Genomic DNA, 16,932 nt, shown 5'->3' with positions numbered 1-16,932 from the left:
CTTGAGCCCCAGGGTGGGAGAGGGGATGCAGTGGGGCTCAGATCACCTGGCCCTGGTCCTTCAACCTGCCCACCCCATGAGTGAAAAAGGTGGAGCAGTGGACACAGACTCTGATGCACATGGAGAACAAGCCAGCCCATTTGGTACCTCAGAGGAAATAGAACACAGCAAATTAGACAACTACCCCAGCAAACAATGACAGTAAAAATCTGGGTGGAGACTTGAGGTCAACTATGTTAGCCAACGGGCACTGGGAGGGCTGCCTCACCCTTGGATCTGCAAAATTGACAGCATTTCAGAACTATCCAAAACCACTTGGTCAGAACCCTCAGAACAAGCACTACAGCAAGACCCTGGATTGCTATTGGGTGGCGGGTACTGGGACCTTTGGGAGGCTAGGTGTGGCTTCCCCCTTTATCTCTCTCCTTTCCCCAGAGACAAGAAATAGAGAATTTGGAAACAATGATTTCACCCACTCTCCCCTAACCCTCAGTCCTTCCCGCCCTGGTCAACCATGTAATCATTATCAAAAAAGGAAAAAAAAAAGAAATTTCAGCTTCAGCCTGCAGTTACTTGAAAGTATTCAGGAAGTGGGGTCAGGCACGATGGCCCAGTGACTAAATCCTCGCCTTGCATGGTTCCAGGATCCCATAGGTTCATGTCCTGGCTGCTCCACTTCCCATCCAGCTCCCTGCTTGTGGCCTGGGAAAGTAGTCAAGGACAGCCCAAAACCTTAGCACCCTACACCCACATGGGAGACCCAGAAGCAGCTCCTGGTTCCTAGTTTTGAATCGGCTCAGTTCTGGCTGTTGCAACCACTTGGGGAGTGAACCATTGGATGGAAAATATTTCTGTCCTTCTTTCTCTATAAAATCTGCCTTTCAAAGGAAAAAAAAATAAATCTTTACAAAAGAAAGTATTCAGGAATGAGCCAGTAGATGGAGTTCTGTTTCTCAGTTCTTAAAAACATGTAAGTGCCATGCACGGAGAAGGCAAATGGACATGCTGAGCCCCCCTGTAATCGTGTCTTAAATTAAAAGCTTCTTCTGTGCCTCCTGCTTATTTCAGAGTTGAAGAACAAAGCAGGGCCCGGCCGCGTGGCCTAGCAGCTAAAGTCCTCGCCTTGAATGCCCTGGGATCCCATATGGGCGCCGGTTCTAATCTCGGCAGCTCCACTTCCCATCCAGCTCCCTGCTTGTGGCCTGGGAAAGCAGTCGAGGACGGCCCAAAGCTTTGGGACACTGTACCCACATGGGAGACCTGGAGGAGGTTCCAAGTTCCCGGCTTCGGATCGGCGCGTACCGGCCCGTTGCGGCTCACTTGGGGAGTGAATCATCGGATGGAAGATCTTCCTCTCTGTCTCTCCTCCTCTGTGTATATCTGACTGTAATAAAGTGAATAAAAAAAAAAAAAAAAAGAACAAAGCAAATTAGGAAAAGTGCGACAGAAGAATGACAGCCAGCCATTGGTGTTTACATTCTCACTTGTGGTTTCTGCTGTTTTTGTTTTGTTTTGCTTTTTAATTTTTTTCCTAGAAAAGAAAAAACACAACCAAGGGAATTTATCTGACAGACTATCAGTGTCAGGATAGAAGGGGCTGGGGAAGAGAGAAAGGCCAGAGGTGTGGGAGGCTAGTAAAAACTGGGTGCTGAATCTCATGGAACGGTCCATCAGGTCAAGTCCAGGTCCTCGTGAGATGACTGGGTCACTTTGGCATGCGTGTTTGGTGCCTGGTCTTCTGGCCTGCCCACTCAGGATCTGTAGTCAGAGAGAGCTGGCCACACCTCAGGAGTCTGCCAGTGACAAGCTCGGGGATTCAGAGAAGACTTCACTCAGCCCTGTGGTTTTGTGCTCAGCTATCACAGGGCAGCATTCCTGGCCCAAGAGAAGAGTCTGGGTGAGCAGGAGGGTCACCTTGGGACACACTTTGGAATCTCAGCAGTGAACTTCGGGCAGCCGCTCGCGTTGTGTGTACATGTGGTCTTCATCACCCATGTGGTCTTCATCACCCATGTGGGCACCTGTCTAGACATCGCTTGTCAGCGTGGCCAAAGACAGGGACAGGGCAGTCCCTTTCCAGCCACAGCAACAGCAATGTCCATTTCCCAGTCTTGCTCCAATTGTCTATTGCCTTACAAGGGTTGGAGGAGCCTGGAAGCTGTCTCTTTTTCAGCTCGGCATGGGTCACTGATCCCAAAGAAACCAATAATGAACGAGGACAGCTTGGCCATCTGGATCCACACTGAAAGTCTGTCAAGTTTTGCCCACTGTAGGTCCCAATGTTGGGGCAGAAACTTCTGCTAGACCTAGAGCCTATGGGGCAGCCAGAGTGAAGGCTGTCTGAAATAGATCCAACAGCACACTTGTAGACCACAGTACACTCGAGAAGGGGAGAGGGGCATGCAGCAAGCTGGAGCCCCCAGTCTCCATCTGGGAGACATATGAGAGAAACTCAAGGCTCCAACCAGGCCTGCTGGTCTGACAGGGTGGTTCTGACACTCACCCACCGGGGCCCGCTGGTTGTGGTTCTTTTGTGGGGAATGGTGGGTTCCTGCCCCGCCGTGGCCCCTGTTCCTGAACCAAGGCCAGGTTACATCTCAGTGCCGCAGTTCTGAGGAGCACCACGCTGGCCAGCCAGCCAGGCCACAGTTTTCAGCCCCTCAGGGGCCACGCGGCTCTGGGCTCCATATCAAGACCCCAGGGAGCCACAGTCACAGAGGATTGGGGTGCGGAGGAATGGGGTGGTGGGGAGGCAGGAAGAGACTGCACATTGCTTGGGGAGACTCAGGAAGGAGATACTACAAGCTGGGAAGGAGCTGTGGCCCAAAATACTGCCAAGCCAGAAGGAAGGGAACACATTTGTGGAAAACAGTGACAGCCTTGTCCCTATTTTTTAAAAAGAGTGTTGTCGCTGTAGCTTGGTTTTGTTTCCTTGTAAAACCGCTCACATTTTAAAAAGTGAAGGGGCTGGGGAGATCGTCCCCTTCACTCTGATCGTGTGTAGGCACCAGGAGGCCTTGGTCTCCTGCCAGGTTTCCTGCCTGGCTCCAGCCACACAAAGCCAAGGGCAGAAGGCCAAGGGCAGGGCAAGCAACTGCCCCGCTTCCCAGTGGCCAATCCTTCCCCCCGGAGAAGCAGAACACCTGTGAGGAGAAGGCCAAAGGCTAAAGTGCAGAGAATTCCACAGAACAGGCAGCCTGGCACTGGGCCACTGGAGGAGGGATGGGAAAGAGCAGGGCAGGGGACAAAGCAGGGCCAGCCAGAGCTCCAGCTGTGGAACCAACACTGGGCCTGTGAAGGAGGCCTGCAGGGCACCGTCCCCTCTCCCCTAGGCCCCAGCGACACTTCTCTGGGGAAAGCCACTATCAGCAGCTCCCCAAGGAAAGTCTCAGCCCCGAAGATGTGGCCCACAAGGGGAGGAAACTCGTCTGACCATCCCCAGTTTGTAATAACTAGTGAGCAGGAAGGGCGCAGAGGGTGGCAGGAGGGGAAACAGTTGCATTCTAGAAAACCGTGAGTCCCAGGTTCTGAGAGCAGGGACACATGGACAGCCCTAAAGGCAAAGTCTCTCGTGGGGAAGGTGCAGCAATGGTCAGGATCCTACCAGTGAGGCCGGCTGGGGACAGGAGCTCCCCGGGGGGACAGGAGGAGCCGGAGAGGGGAAGGGGAATGGCCCTAGAAGAGCACCTCCGCTTGGCATTACGGAGTGTAGGCCGGGGGCGGCTGGAACTGATTGATGACCTCATACTCTGCTGGGTACGGCTCATTCTCCTCCATCTCAGAGAGCAGCTCCAACGCCTGCTCCTCTTCCTCTGTAGGGTAGTGGCGCAGGAGGTTGGCTGCCGTGGCCAGGATTGAGGCACCACCAGCTCCCGCCACCAGGTAGAAGCTGACGGCGAAGGTGACGTAGACCTGGGAGCCATGGTACTTCTTATGTTGCTGCTGCTGGGCCAGGATGAGTTCGGAAGCCCAGTAAGAAAAGCCGATGACAGTGGCACACTGCAGGACTATGAGGATGGAGTAACAGCAAAGAGGGGGTTTGCTTTTAACCAGGGAACTTGTTTTCAGCCTCTCTACCTAAACCCTGTTCACAGAGAACCTGTCTGGTATGAAAGCAATGGGATCCTTGACCTGGCACTGGAGACAAGTGCCAACCCCTGCCATGACTCACCGATTCTCCTGGAGAGAACTTGCAGCTGGGATGCAAAGGCTGCCAGGTCTGATCAGGTACTTGGAGGGTGCTGGACTGAGCAGCACCCAAAGTCCGATGGACATGCTAGCCCAGTCAGGAGGGAGAAAGCAGTGTAGCCTCGCCTGGCAGAGATGGCTGCTTTCCAGAGAACCAGCCTCCCACCTGCATATTCTAGGGGAGACAACCTAGCTCCTCCTCCGCTCCAGGCCCTGGACTCAATTAAGTTGTAAACAACAGATTTGGAGCGCTGGAGATTCCCTGTGGAATTCTGACATCGGGCCCCTGCTACAGCTGTGCTGAGGACGTTTGTGATCCTGGCAAGTGTACATGCAAATGACTGAAGCAGCCTGCCAACAGCTCCCTGCCGTCAGCCACCTTCTGCTCCTGGAGACTACGTTCTCGCCCGCTGCTGCTCCCAACAACTCGGTCCCTCCCCAGGCAGGCCCTCAGCTTACCGGTGAGGATGTGGGCGAAGGCATAGCGACGGGTAATCTTCAAGGCTGGATGCTTGGGCCCGAAGACATCCAGAAGGAATGCGGAGAGACTACACAGGATGCCCAGGAAACAGAAGGCAGCGATGACCCGCAGCAGGAGCACTGTCTGAGGGTTCATGCAGAAATCTGTTGGGGGAGAAGCCAACCTTGAGGGCTCCAAATAGCAGCCTGGTCCAGGCAAACCCCCACCTGGGCAGCAGCTCGGTGCCCCCCGTCATAGTCCTGGGGAATGGGCTGTGCTCTCCTGGCACCTGTTCCCAGCCCTGAGGGCTGCATTGTTGCACAGCAGCAGGCGGGAACCCCAGGCCTTCTCTGAACCGGAGACTCCTGTCTGTGTTTGCCATGCTCTTCCTGACAACGAACCAGGCAGGTTCACCCATTCTGCTGCAGGATGCCTCGGGTTGGCAGCAGAAGTCCACTGACTTCCAAACCAGAAATCAAATCATGTTGATTCTTCATTCATTCACTGCCTTTTTGCTCCGAAAGGAAAGTGGAACTTGACACAACGTTAAGTGAAATAAGCCAAATAGAAGGAACACTATTGTGTGAGTCCACTACCTGACACTAGAACAGACTCACAGAGAAGACAGAACACTGGCTGGTGGGGGCTGGGGAGGTATCACTCAAGGGATACAGAGCTTCATTCTGTTTGGGATGCAGAAAAATGTGTGGAAATGCATGGCGGCACAACATGGACATACTTAATGTCACTAACCCGGACACTTGCAGATGGCTAAAATGGTAACTTCTGTATATATTTTATATCACAGTAAAAAAGGAAAAAAAGTGTGCTTCGAGCTCACAAAAATCTGTTAGGAAAAATGGTAAATTGGACCATCACATTTCTCTTTACTCTGTCCTTCAGCCCTACCGAAACAACATGAATTTTTAAATAAATCTTTAAAAATGAATAAATCTTTATTTTTATTTGAAAGGCAGACTGAGAAACAAAGAAATATCTTCCATCCATCAGCTCACTCCCCAGGAAGCTGCAATGGCCAGGGAGAGCAGATCCAAAGCCAGAAGCCTGGAGCTTCTCTGCAGATCCCCCACACCAGTGCAGGGTCCCAAGGACTTGGGTCATCCTCCACTACTCTCTCAGGTCACAGGCAGGGAGAGCAGCTGGGACACAAACTGGCTCCCCTATGGGCTTCAGCATCACAGGTGCAGGACTAGCCTATTATACTGCCATGCTGGCCCCTATTTTTTATTTCAAAGAGAGTTACAGAGAGAGATCTTCCATTTACTGGTTCACTCCCCAAATGGTTGCAACAATCAGAGCTGGGTCAGTCTGAGCCAGGAGTCTCCCACACCGGTGCAGGGGCTTAAGGCTTTGGGCCGTCCTCGAATGCTTTCCCAGGCCACAAGCAGGGAGGTAGAACAAGATGGGAGGTAGAACAGCTGGGATATGAATTGGCACCCATATGGGAAGCCAGCAATGCCAGCAGAGGCCTTACATGCTACACCATGGCACCAGCCCCTAAAATGATTTCCTTAAAGAATTATTTGATAGGCACATTGACAGGGTCAGGGTGGGGACCCAGTGCGCCACAACACTGGCCACAAAAAGAAATTTTTTTAAACAGCATAAACCCACACGAAGGAAAAGAGAAATGGAAAACAAAATTCTGAGACCTGGGGAGAACTGATGTGGGTGACCCACACCCCAGCAGGGGACCCGCAGGGCAGCAGCTGCAATTGCACCACAGAACTCCAAAAGGCTCAGGCCCTGACAGTGCCAAAATAAGGAAGTAAACCAGGAGAGAGCAGACACTAAAAAGCAGAAGATACACACTGCAGGCGCTCCGCGGCCACGGAGAGGGGAGATTCCCCAGGACGGCAACCTCACACTACCCACACAGACCAACTTTCACGTCCTGCCAGGTCTTCACCGGCATCCTGCTTTTTGTTGTTTTAATTCCGACAAGACAACACTGCAGGTCTCCTTTGATGGTTATGCAAACTGCCACAGCTCCCGGAAGCACACACTAAAGGCTGATCCAAGAAGAAACCAGGCCAGGATAAAATCTAAACCTTAATAAAGCAGGAAGGACCTTCACTTCCTTCCCTCCTGTTTTGCAGGCACAGGCAAGCTTTTCTCTCATTCAGGCCTTGGGGAAATCTGGAGAGGACTAGCAAGACTCAGGCTACAGGTTGCATTCCCCAATCTTGACCTTGTGCAGAGTCTGTGGGGTGGTGATCAGGAATCTTTGGTGCACATCTGAATCCTGGGGTGGCTGCTGAAAATGTTCCCTAACCCCAGACAATCTGATCATAGGTGTAGAGCAGGGCTCAGGAATCCAGATTTTATTATAGTTTTAAGTTTTATTTGAAAGACCATTACATAGAACAAAGAAACAGAGTTATTCCATCCACTGGTTCACTATCCAAAAGACCACAGTGGCCAGAACTGATCTGATCCAAAGCCAGAAAGGAGCCAGGAGCCTCCTCCGGGTCTCCCACACAGGTGCAGGGTACCAAGGCTTTGGGCCATCCTCTACTGCTTTCCCAGGCCACAACACAGAACTGGATGGGAAGCAGAGCAGCCTCAATGCAACCTAGCTCCCATTTAGAATACTGGCACCAGGCAGAGGCTTAACTTACTGTGCCACAGCCCTAGGAATCTGGAGTTCAAAAAAAGCCAAGGGCATGGCCTAGTGGCTGAAGTCCTCGCCTTGAAAGCGCCGGGATCCCATATGGGTGCCGGTTCTAATCCCGGCTGACCTGCTTCCCATCCAGCTCCCTGCTTGTGGCCTGGGAAAGCAGTCGAGGACGGCCCAATGCTTTGGGATCCTGCACCTGTGTGGGAGACCTGGAGGAGGTTCCTGGCTCCTGGCTTCAGATCGGCACAGCACCGGCCATGGCGGCTCACTTGGGGAGTGAATCATCAGACGGAAGATCTTCCTCTCTATCCTCCTCTCTGTATATCTGACTTTGTAATGAAAATAAAATAAATCTTTATAAAAAAAAAAAAACAGCCAATACGCCAACATGGTGCTATCCAAGGCTAATCTTTCACCTGCTACCACTAGCATCCCATACGGGTACTCTAGATCCCCAAGAATCCAGAGTTCAAAAAACAGCCAGTAGGCCAGTGTGGTACTATAACAGGCTAATCTAACAGGCCAGCTAACACTAGCATCCCATATAGATACTGGTTCATGTCCTGGCTGCTCCACTTCCAATCCAGCTTCATGCATGTGGTTCAGCAGAGCAGCAGAGGAAGGCCTAAGTTCTTGGACCCCTGCACCCACATGGGAGACCTGGAAAGAAGCTCTTGGCTTCAGATCAACTCAACTCCAGCCACTATGGCCATTTGGACAGTGAACCAGTGGATGGAAGCCCTTTCTGTTTCTCTTCTCTCTGTAAAATCTGCCTTTCAAGTAAAAATAAATTTTAAAAGAATCATAAAAAGAACAGAGAGAAAGAAAAAAACTAAAAAGCCAATGAAACCAACAGTGTGTCAGAACTATCAAAACTACTGAAACGATACCCTCAGAACATCCTTCTCCACATCAAGGTTTCTAAGATGACATCAAATAGATACCCCATCCCTGGGTACTGATGTAGTTTGGCGACTAGGAGTAGTGCCTCCCTCTCCCCCACCCCAGATACAGGAGAAAAAGAAAAAGAAAATTGGAAGCATTTGTCCTACCCACCATCCTTATTCCTTGACCCTCCCCACCCTTATTAGTGGTCTTCGCAGGCATGCATCTTTGTCAACTATGTAAACAACATTAAAACTAAAATAAAATTATTTTAAAATACATTTTTAAAAGATTTATTTATTTTTATTGGAAAGGCAGATATACAGAGAGGAGGAGAGACAGAGAGGAAGATCTTTCATCTGATGATTCACTCCCCAGTGGCCGCAACGGCCGGTGCTGTGCTGATCCGAAGCCAGGAGCCAGGAACTTCTTTCTGGGTCTCCCATGCGGGTACAGGGTCCCAAGGCCTTGGGCCATCCTCGACTGCTTTCCCAGGCCACAAGCAGGGAGCTGGATGGGAAGCGGGGCCGCCGGGATGTGCAAGGCAAAGACTTTTAACCACTAACTACGCTACTGCATCGGGCCTTTAAAAAAAAAAAAAAAGACACTGAAAAGCAGCCCAGATACAATGTTTCCCTGTAGGTGGTCCCAGCTGCACACAGCCAAAACACTGACCTCAGACTCCAGGGAAAGGTGGGCTGATGAAAAGTCCAAGAACCTGGGCAGTGGACCCTAAAGCGCAGATAGCAGCCTCCACAAGAGGTGCTGCCAACATGCTCTCGGAGGCCCTGGGCCTTTGTGACCTGGCACGCAGAGCCTGCCTCACGCTCAGAACTGGCCAGTTACATACATGCTGGCTGGGCCCCAACAAGGCTCTGTGTCTACCTCCAGGTCACTCAGCAAGGGACTCGCAGAGCTATCTGTCACCATCTCCTGTCTACTGACCATCTGTTAGGGGACCAGACATCCAGCCCTGCTGACTGCATGTTGCCAGGAAGCCTGCCGGCGTGTGAGCCTCACCAGCGCCAGAGCCAGCCTTCGTTTACTCCAGACCCGCACGGCCTCAGGGCTATGGTCCCCAACAGTCCCAGGTCTCCCCAGGGAAGAAAAGCTATGGCTCCTGGCTTTGGCTGGAATATTGTGGAAAGCTACCTGAGAAAGTTCCTCCTGGGGTCCAGGCAGCACATGGCAGGACCCAGCAAGATCCCGGAGATCATCTACTACCCTGAACTTAACCGGCCGGAGGCAGGGTGCACAGGCCAGCAGCACGTGCTGCTCTGCAGCCGAGCACTCAGCTGGTAGGGCAGCACATGGGACTTCAGTAACTGTACTTGGTCTCTTCGGCTGGCTGGTGAGCGCAGGATAGCCATGTTGTCCTTTAAAGTGTACACTTACTATCCACACTCCACCGTGTCTCCTATCTCATAGTATACTTATTTTTTATTAAAGAACTGTTTATTATTCATTTGAAAGACAGAGCGGGCCCAGCACGATAGCATAGCGGCTGAAGTCCTTGCCTTGAACTCACCGGGATCCCATATGGGCGCCAGTTCTAATCCCGGCAGCACCACTTAGCATCCAGCTCCCTGCTTGTGGCCTGGGAAAGTAGTTGAAGACAGCCCAAAGCCTTGGGACCCTGCACCCACGTGGGAGACCTGGAGAAAGCTCCTGGCATAGGATTGGATCAGCTCCAACCACTGTGGCCGCTTGGGGAGTGAACCATTGGACGGAAGATCTTCCTTTGTCTCTCCTCCTCTGTGTCTCTCCTCCTCTCTGTATATCTGCCTTTCCAATAAAAATAAATAAAAAAAGATAGAGTGACACAGAGAGAGGGTGGGAGAACCCTCTTCCATCTCCTAGTTCAATTCCCAAATGGCCACAGGGGAGCCAGCTCTGCGGCTGGCAGAAGTTGTGAGCCAGAAATTCCATCCTGAACTCTCCTCTGGGTGGAAGGTACCCAAGCACTTGGTTAACTTCTCCTGTCTCCCGTGGCACATTAGCAGGAAGCTAGAGCTGAATCAAAGTAGACAGGACCAGAACTGGTGCTTCAATAAGGAATGCCAGGACTGCACACAGAAGCTTAACGTGCAGCGCCATAACACCGGCCAATAATGCAATTATTCTAGTAAAGAGAACAATAATGTACTATTTTAGTAAGGAAGACATCTATATAATATAAGGCTTCAGAATGATGTCCTCTGCCTCTTCCCAGAACAAACACTGTTGCAGGGGCCTTTCATGCACAGATCAGTCAAGTGTTATTTAGGGTAGGTATTGTGGTACAGTGGGTTATCCATGCAACAACTACACACCATGTCAGAATGCCTGGATCAAGTCTTGAACTCATAGTTCCAACGTAGCTTCCTGCTAACAAGCCTGGGAGGCAGCATGGGATGCCCAAGTACTTGGGTTCCTGCCACTAACACAGGAGACCTGGATGGAGCTGCCGGCTCTTGACTTTGGCTTGTCCTGTTCCTGGCTGGTATGGGCATCTGTAGAGTGAACTAGTGGATGGAAGGTATTTTTTCTCTGTCTCTTCCTCTATGTGTCACTCTGCCTTTCATATAAATTTTCTTAAAAAAACAAACACCACTTAAAAAAATGTTCTCAGGGATGGTGATGTGGCATGGTGAGGTAAGCTGCCAACATCCCATGAGCGTTTGTTCAACTTCTAGCCACTCCAGCTCCCTGCTATACTTGATCTTAGCGAAAAGACCGAGAAGCAATTCCATCTTCCTGCTAATAGTCTGGCAAAGTACCAGAAGATGGCCAAAGTGCTTGGGCTCATCATGTGGAAGACCTGGATGGAGTTCCAAGCTAGACCACCCTAGACCAGCCCTGGCCATTGTGGCCATTTGGGAAGTGGAGAAGTGAACCAGATTCTCATTCATCCATATCATATCCTCTCTCTCTCCTCTTCCTCTCTCTCTTCCTCCCTTCCCCCTGCCTCCCCAACCCGTTCAAATAAAATAACAATTTTTTTTTAAGTTTTGTTTAGGGTCCGGCATGATAGATTAGTGGCTAATCCTCCAACTTCAAGTGTCAGCATTCCAAATGGGCACAGGTTCATGTCCCAGCTGCTCCACTTCCAATCCAGCTCCCTGCTTGTGGCTAGGAGAGCAACAGAGGATGACCCCAAGTTCTTGGGCCCCTGCACCCAAGTGGGAAACCCAGAGGAAATTCCTGGCTCCTGGCCTCACCTCTGGCCATTGGAGCCACTTGGGGAGTGAACCAGCAGATGGCAGATTTTCCTTTGTCTCTCCTTCATTCTGTAAATCCGCCTTTCCAATAAAAATAAATAAATCTTTAGGGGGAAAAAAAAGTTGTGTCCATTCTTGCTGGTCCCTCTGGGGTGGTAGGAGCTTAGGGGAGACTCATTGTTCAGCTTAGCTAAAGAGTTGAGAGGCTCAGGGAGGGCAGGCTGACTTCATTCAGGTCCCGCAGGGCAGTTAGACTCCCAATCTGAGCGAGGGCTCCCTGTGCCAAGCTCCAAGGAACCGCACAGCACCTGAGCCAGCTGCTGTGTTTTGACCTGATGGAGATAATCAAGTTTGCAGGAGCTGTGTGTTAAGGGTCGGAGGCTGGTACTGTCCGTACCAGCTGCTGAGCTCACAAAACAGTCGAAGTACGGAAATGTAACATCTCAAAAAAAAAAAAAAAAGGCAGAAAGGTCTGGGTCATTAAGCAATGAGAAATGTCCCTATGACCAATTCCTAAGTCAAAGCTCCTTGAGATGGTGTGTGGAGGTCCGGGCAGCACTGCGGTCCTCCACATCTAGTTCTGCAAAGTGGACCCAACACCAGGAAGGCCCTAGACCTGGGGCCACATCCGAAATGTCCCGCAGGCTGCATGCCATGCACAGGTGACCTGACTACCCTCGGCCTTTGGTGGCATCACTGGAACATGAGCAATGACACCCGCCCTGCCCACAACAGGGCTTGCTGGGAAGGTCAGCTGACATCACACAATTAGACAGCAGCCACTTGTATGGTGACTGTGTCTGGGCACTGGCCAGGGGCTCTTTTATTGGGGCCATGGCAGCATCATGGCAGTGTGAGCTGGACTTGGAGCCCACAAAGCCAGACCCTGGGTCTGCCTACCACAGTGAAAAATGGGAAACCAAAAAGGGACTTTTGACCCAAACCCCAACAGATTTTATTTCAATGTTAACTGCTTTTCTTCACTCCAAAGCTGTGAGTAAACCCTCAGGGTCAACAGGAAAAGTAAATATGAGCTTCTCCCACTCTGGGGGTGCTCATGGACACCCCCAGAGCTTTCCCCAAACAATCGCTTCACCTCCAGGAAGGCCAGCAGCTTCCCCCACACACAGGGCACAGCTCAGGGTATCTCCGGGAAGGCCACCAACACTGGCCCCCTGAGAGGACAGCTGGAGAAACAAAGTCCCCAGAGGCGATGTCCAGGTGCTTTTATGGGTGGGAGAGGAAAGGCACACAGGGCCAGGCTCTGACTTTCAGTTCAAGCCAGTGACTGGGTCAGGGGACCACAGGCTGGCACGACACACAGCACACCCTCTCCCTCAGCTGTGCTCAGACCTGTTTATTTTGGTGCCCGTTGCTTGTCTGTCCCCCTCCAGTCATCAGGGAGGAAGGCGGCTGCTGTGTAATAAGATCCCATGGCACTGACTTTGCCCAAGGTCAATGGTGAGTCACTGGCTGGGTTTGTTTTGAAGGCCAGGCGCTTCCTGTCTACTGGCCTCTGCTGTAACTCACCCTTGACCCACACAAGCTGCAGCAGGAAGGACCAACAGGGTTGATGAGCAGCTCCCCACTTTGGGCCCATCTCTCCTCTCCCTCCTGGCTGGGCTCCCCGCCTGTTAGGGGCACTTCTGCCTTATCCCAGCCCTCCTCTGGGGATTGAATCCATCTGCGCAGCTCTCCCTATGTGACTCTTCAGTGTTCAGACAAGGCCTTTGGCCAACAATGTCACCCCAGATCGCAGGCGTCTTCATAGGGGATTGGGCCGTGCAGGGCCTAGCAGTGCCAGCTGCTCTTGCACCCACCCTGCAGGTTCACAGCCCTGGAAGCTCCCTGAGCTTCCAGGGGATGTTATCCATCAGGATTCACCTGACTTCAAATCCTGTACTTCCTCATTCTCAAACACTGTTTCGGGAGGCACTGGAGAGTCAGGCAGGGTCTGGTCTGGGGTTTCTTTCCCAGGGGGTCACCAGAGGCCCCAGCAAGTATCCGGGCTGGGGGTTACAGATATGGGTGAGAGGCAGACTGCCTGAGAGAGTGAGAGTCTTTTAAGCCAGGCTGTATTTGCAAAAGCCTCGGTAGCACCTAGCAAGGACACAGGGAGGGGAAAGGGCTCTGCTTCTGGATTACCAAACCAAACCCAAGTAGGAGAGCTCAGATTTGGCACAGCTTGTTACAAAAGCTCAGGGAGAACAGGCAAATGAGAAGCCTCCAGCAGCTCTGGAGGACGAAGGGCAAAGAAACCTGGGGCACACTTGGCGGGAGGGTCAGGGCGTGGGCTCCGGAGCAGAGGCCACTCGGGTGAGCTGGATGCTTCTGAGCATGTGACTGAACTCCCTGCCCGGAGTTTCTGGGCAAACCAAGGCTGAGGACAGCATCTACCCAGCAAAGCATTCTTCAGCAGCAATGACAGGCAGGCAGGTGTGTGCTTGGGATCAAGCCTGCATGCGCACACAGGCGGGGTGCTGGTGGTCCCAGCACTGCTCCCATCAGGCTTCCAGTCAGCACAGTCACTCAGGGCCAAATAACATCTGGAGACCCAAACTGGAGAAAAGAACGGGGAGCACCCTCCTCTCAGGAACCTTCTGGGACAGTTCCAGGGGCACCAAGTGTTCCTGGCTCGCAACGACCAAGGACATGGCCATAGGCACCCTGGGAAAAGCGACACAGGGGCTGATGTGAGCCACAGCACCAAAAGGTGAAGGCAACATGCTTCCTGAAAGAATCAGCTTTGAGAAATTTCTCAGGGAAGCTAAATACATGTGTGAACAAACAAGGGGTTGCAGTCCGATTCTTTTTTAACATGGCTTTGATAAAGATGCACACCCAGTGGGATGGTCGTGAGCTTGCTCTTCTGACAGCCGAGGTAAAACAAAGGAAAAGAAGTGCACATGGGACAGCCTCACTTTATGAGGGCATCAGGAGCTGCGAGACAATCTCACCTACGCCAGTCCCAGCTGGGTGGCCTGGGCTGGGAGGGCTGGTGGTGTCATTTTGCTTTTCTGAGCCACAGCTCCCTACATCTCAGAAATATGGCTGTCAGAGATCAGATCACCTCTCCTTCCACAGCAAGAGATTCCATGAGCCCCTCCTAGGGATGGTCTGCAAGCAGGAAGCCTGGTGAGCTCTCTCCCAGTTTGTGGGTGACGCTGAACTTAAACACCAAAACGACGGAGGATGAACGCAGAAGTAGCAGCCAGCGGCAGCTGTGCTTTGGGGAAAGCAAGTGCAGCTGCATAAGCTGAGGGCAAAGCTTTCCAGATTCACTCCACTTCGACGGCTGGCCAGCAGCTACATGCCACACAGCGCCAGGCCTCACCGTGGGTCAAGGGTCAGTTCAGCCAATGGCACCATCTAGGTGAAATCTGGGAACAAACCCCCCTACCCCAAATCCTGCTTTCTACAAAAATCACCCTCTTCAAGTCTCTAAAATTTGAGGAAGAAGCAACACTTTAACAGGTGGCTCAGAGAGACACACACACACGACCTGAGGAAAGGGGAAGCTTTCCAATCCTCTTCACCTTGAACAAGGGATGTGTTACCCAGGGCACGGAGAGCAGCAGGGGCCTCCCTGCCAATCCAGGTGCTGGAATCCTGCAAGGGACAGCGTGCAAGCGAAGGCTGAGACATGCACAGCAGGAAACATGCGCAAGGCATCGCAGCCAATGGGTGGCACAGACCTTCCAAAACAAGGTCCAGGTACAGAAAGACCAAGCAGTGACCAACTGTGTTGCTACTAAGGGTTGTCTGCGGGGGGAGGGAGGAGTACTGACCATTCTTACACAAATACCCAGTGCTGTCAACCTTGCCCTCACACCACACACAGGGCTGGGCAGGATGGGCCCTGCAGCTCCCAGAGACCCATCCTCCTGCAGGCACTGGCCTTTGCCTTCAGTCACATCAACAGCTGCTTTCTGTTGCCTACCAGGTGGGGAAGCAAGAGGCCCACAAAGCAACCTCTCACCCCAGGAAGACCCCCTTGTCATGGTTCCAAAGACTCCAGTTCAACTCTTACTGATGGCCACAATGAAACTGATGTCTGAGGGACTTAAAAGGTCACGCTTTGTTTTTCTCCAATAAAAATCCAAACGTCACACAACTCTAAAATATCTTTTAAAATCTATTCGTGTTCCGAGTTCCCCTGTCTCCATCCCTCAGCCTGTACCGGAGCAGCCTTTCTGTATCCGCAGGTCCTGAGAAGGGAGCAGCTGATTGTGATACCGGGACCCCTGATCTTTTCTCTTCTCTGTACACAGCGCCCTTCCTCCGGCAGAGCCTAAAATAGCAGCCGTCCGGATTAGCATGGCAATGAGAAGGTGCATAGCTGAATAACATCAGACTTAATGAGGGGCCGGACCCCAAACAGAGCCACCTGGTGGGCAGGAACAGCAGGGACGAATGAGCCAAGTGGCGCCGGGTGGTCCGTCCACCCGGGTCAGCTCGGCTTCAGCCCGCTCCCCGCCCCTCCCCCGAGGCCCGGCGAGCCCCCCGCGCGCAGTACCCTTACCTTTCAGCAGGTCCGGGTGCACGTAGCCCAGAACATCCGAGACCCCCAGTTCTTGGCGGGAACAGGTGCCTCCATGGATGTGCAACCAGGCGGGCTCGGCAAGGGCTGTGCACAGCGCGGTGATGGACAGGGCGCCGGGCAGGGCCGAGGCCAGGCTGCGCTCCGGCTGCTTGGGCAGAGAGCTGCCTCCTGGGCTCCTCCGTCGGCGCCCGCCGGGCAGCCCTGCGCCTCCGGGGGCGTACATGCCCGGGGCCGCCGGCCGTCGCTCTGCGGTCGCTGCTGGTCGCCGCCGACCTCCGGCCGGGCGCGCACGAGAGCCTGCCTGGTCCCGGGAAGAGCAATGCGCTGGGGTCTCGGCCCAAGGGAGGCCGACCCCGGAGGATGGGGGGTGGGACCCGGGCGGAGAGGAGACGGGAGCGCTGCGGAGATTTGGGGGGCGGGGACACAGGACTTTGGAATGAGGATGCGGGACGAGGACCTGGAGCGAGCCAGGGACCTGGGGGGTGTCTGGGCAAACGAGTGAAGAGACGGAGGTACCGGGAACGGGCTGCGGGGACAGGGAGGAGACCCGGACGCGGGGTCTCGCCCAGAGGGTGCCGAGGGGGCGGAGGACCAAGGCTGGGCCGCGGGGACCTGGGACCCAGGACGGGCACTTGGGGGTGCGACCTGAGCAGAGAAAGGACCCTCCCCACGCAGCCCGCTGTTCCTCACCGGTCAGCAGGCCTCAGGACTGGGATGGCGCCGCTCCGCCCCGTCACGGGCTTCTCGGCTGCCCGGGGCCGAGCGATCCCAGGCCCCAATCCCGCAACGCCCGTACCGACCCAGGCCGATCCACTTCCGGCTTCCTCCTCCTCTGCCTCCGCCTCCTCGGGCTCCCCGCCCCGGCCCCCGCGCGCGTCACGGCCAGGGCGCGCCGCCGGGCTCTATGCGCAGCGCCTCATGGGACTGGTAGTTCAAGCGCTGCCACGATGACTTCCGGAGGGGGAGTCGGGGTGAGGAGAGCGACTACAGCTCCCAGAGGGCCATGCAGCCGCAC

The 16,932-nt window shown here is 53.4% G+C and overlaps 1 protein-coding gene across 1 annotated transcript; it reads right to left on the bottom strand.

Annotated features, from left to right (window-relative positions):
• Positions 1-3,312: 3,312 nt before the first annotated feature.
• On the bottom strand, positions 3,313-16,766 carry TMEM127 (transmembrane protein 127). Its single transcript, XM_004590761.2, has 4 exons — positions 16,608-16,766; positions 15,897-16,218; positions 4,648-4,812; positions 3,313-4,007 (listed from the first exon to the last, which is right to left on the bottom strand). The coding sequence occupies exons 2-4, from the start codon at positions 16,138-16,140 to the stop codon at positions 3,700-3,702; spliced, it is 717 nt and encodes a 238-aa protein (XP_004590818.1). The 5' UTR covers positions 16,141-16,218; positions 16,608-16,766; the 3' UTR covers positions 3,313-3,699.
• Positions 16,767-16,932: the final 166 nt, after the last annotated feature.

The sequence above is a fragment of the Ochotona princeps genome, chromosome 8 (assembly GCF_030435755.1).
Source record: "Ochotona princeps isolate mOchPri1 chromosome 8, mOchPri1.hap1, whole genome shotgun sequence".
In the NCBI taxonomy this organism is placed as follows: Eukaryota; Metazoa; Chordata; class Mammalia; order Lagomorpha; family Ochotonidae; genus Ochotona; species Ochotona princeps.
The sequence above is the reverse complement of the archived record's forward strand: the minus strand, read 5'-3'. Positions and strand labels throughout refer to the sequence as shown.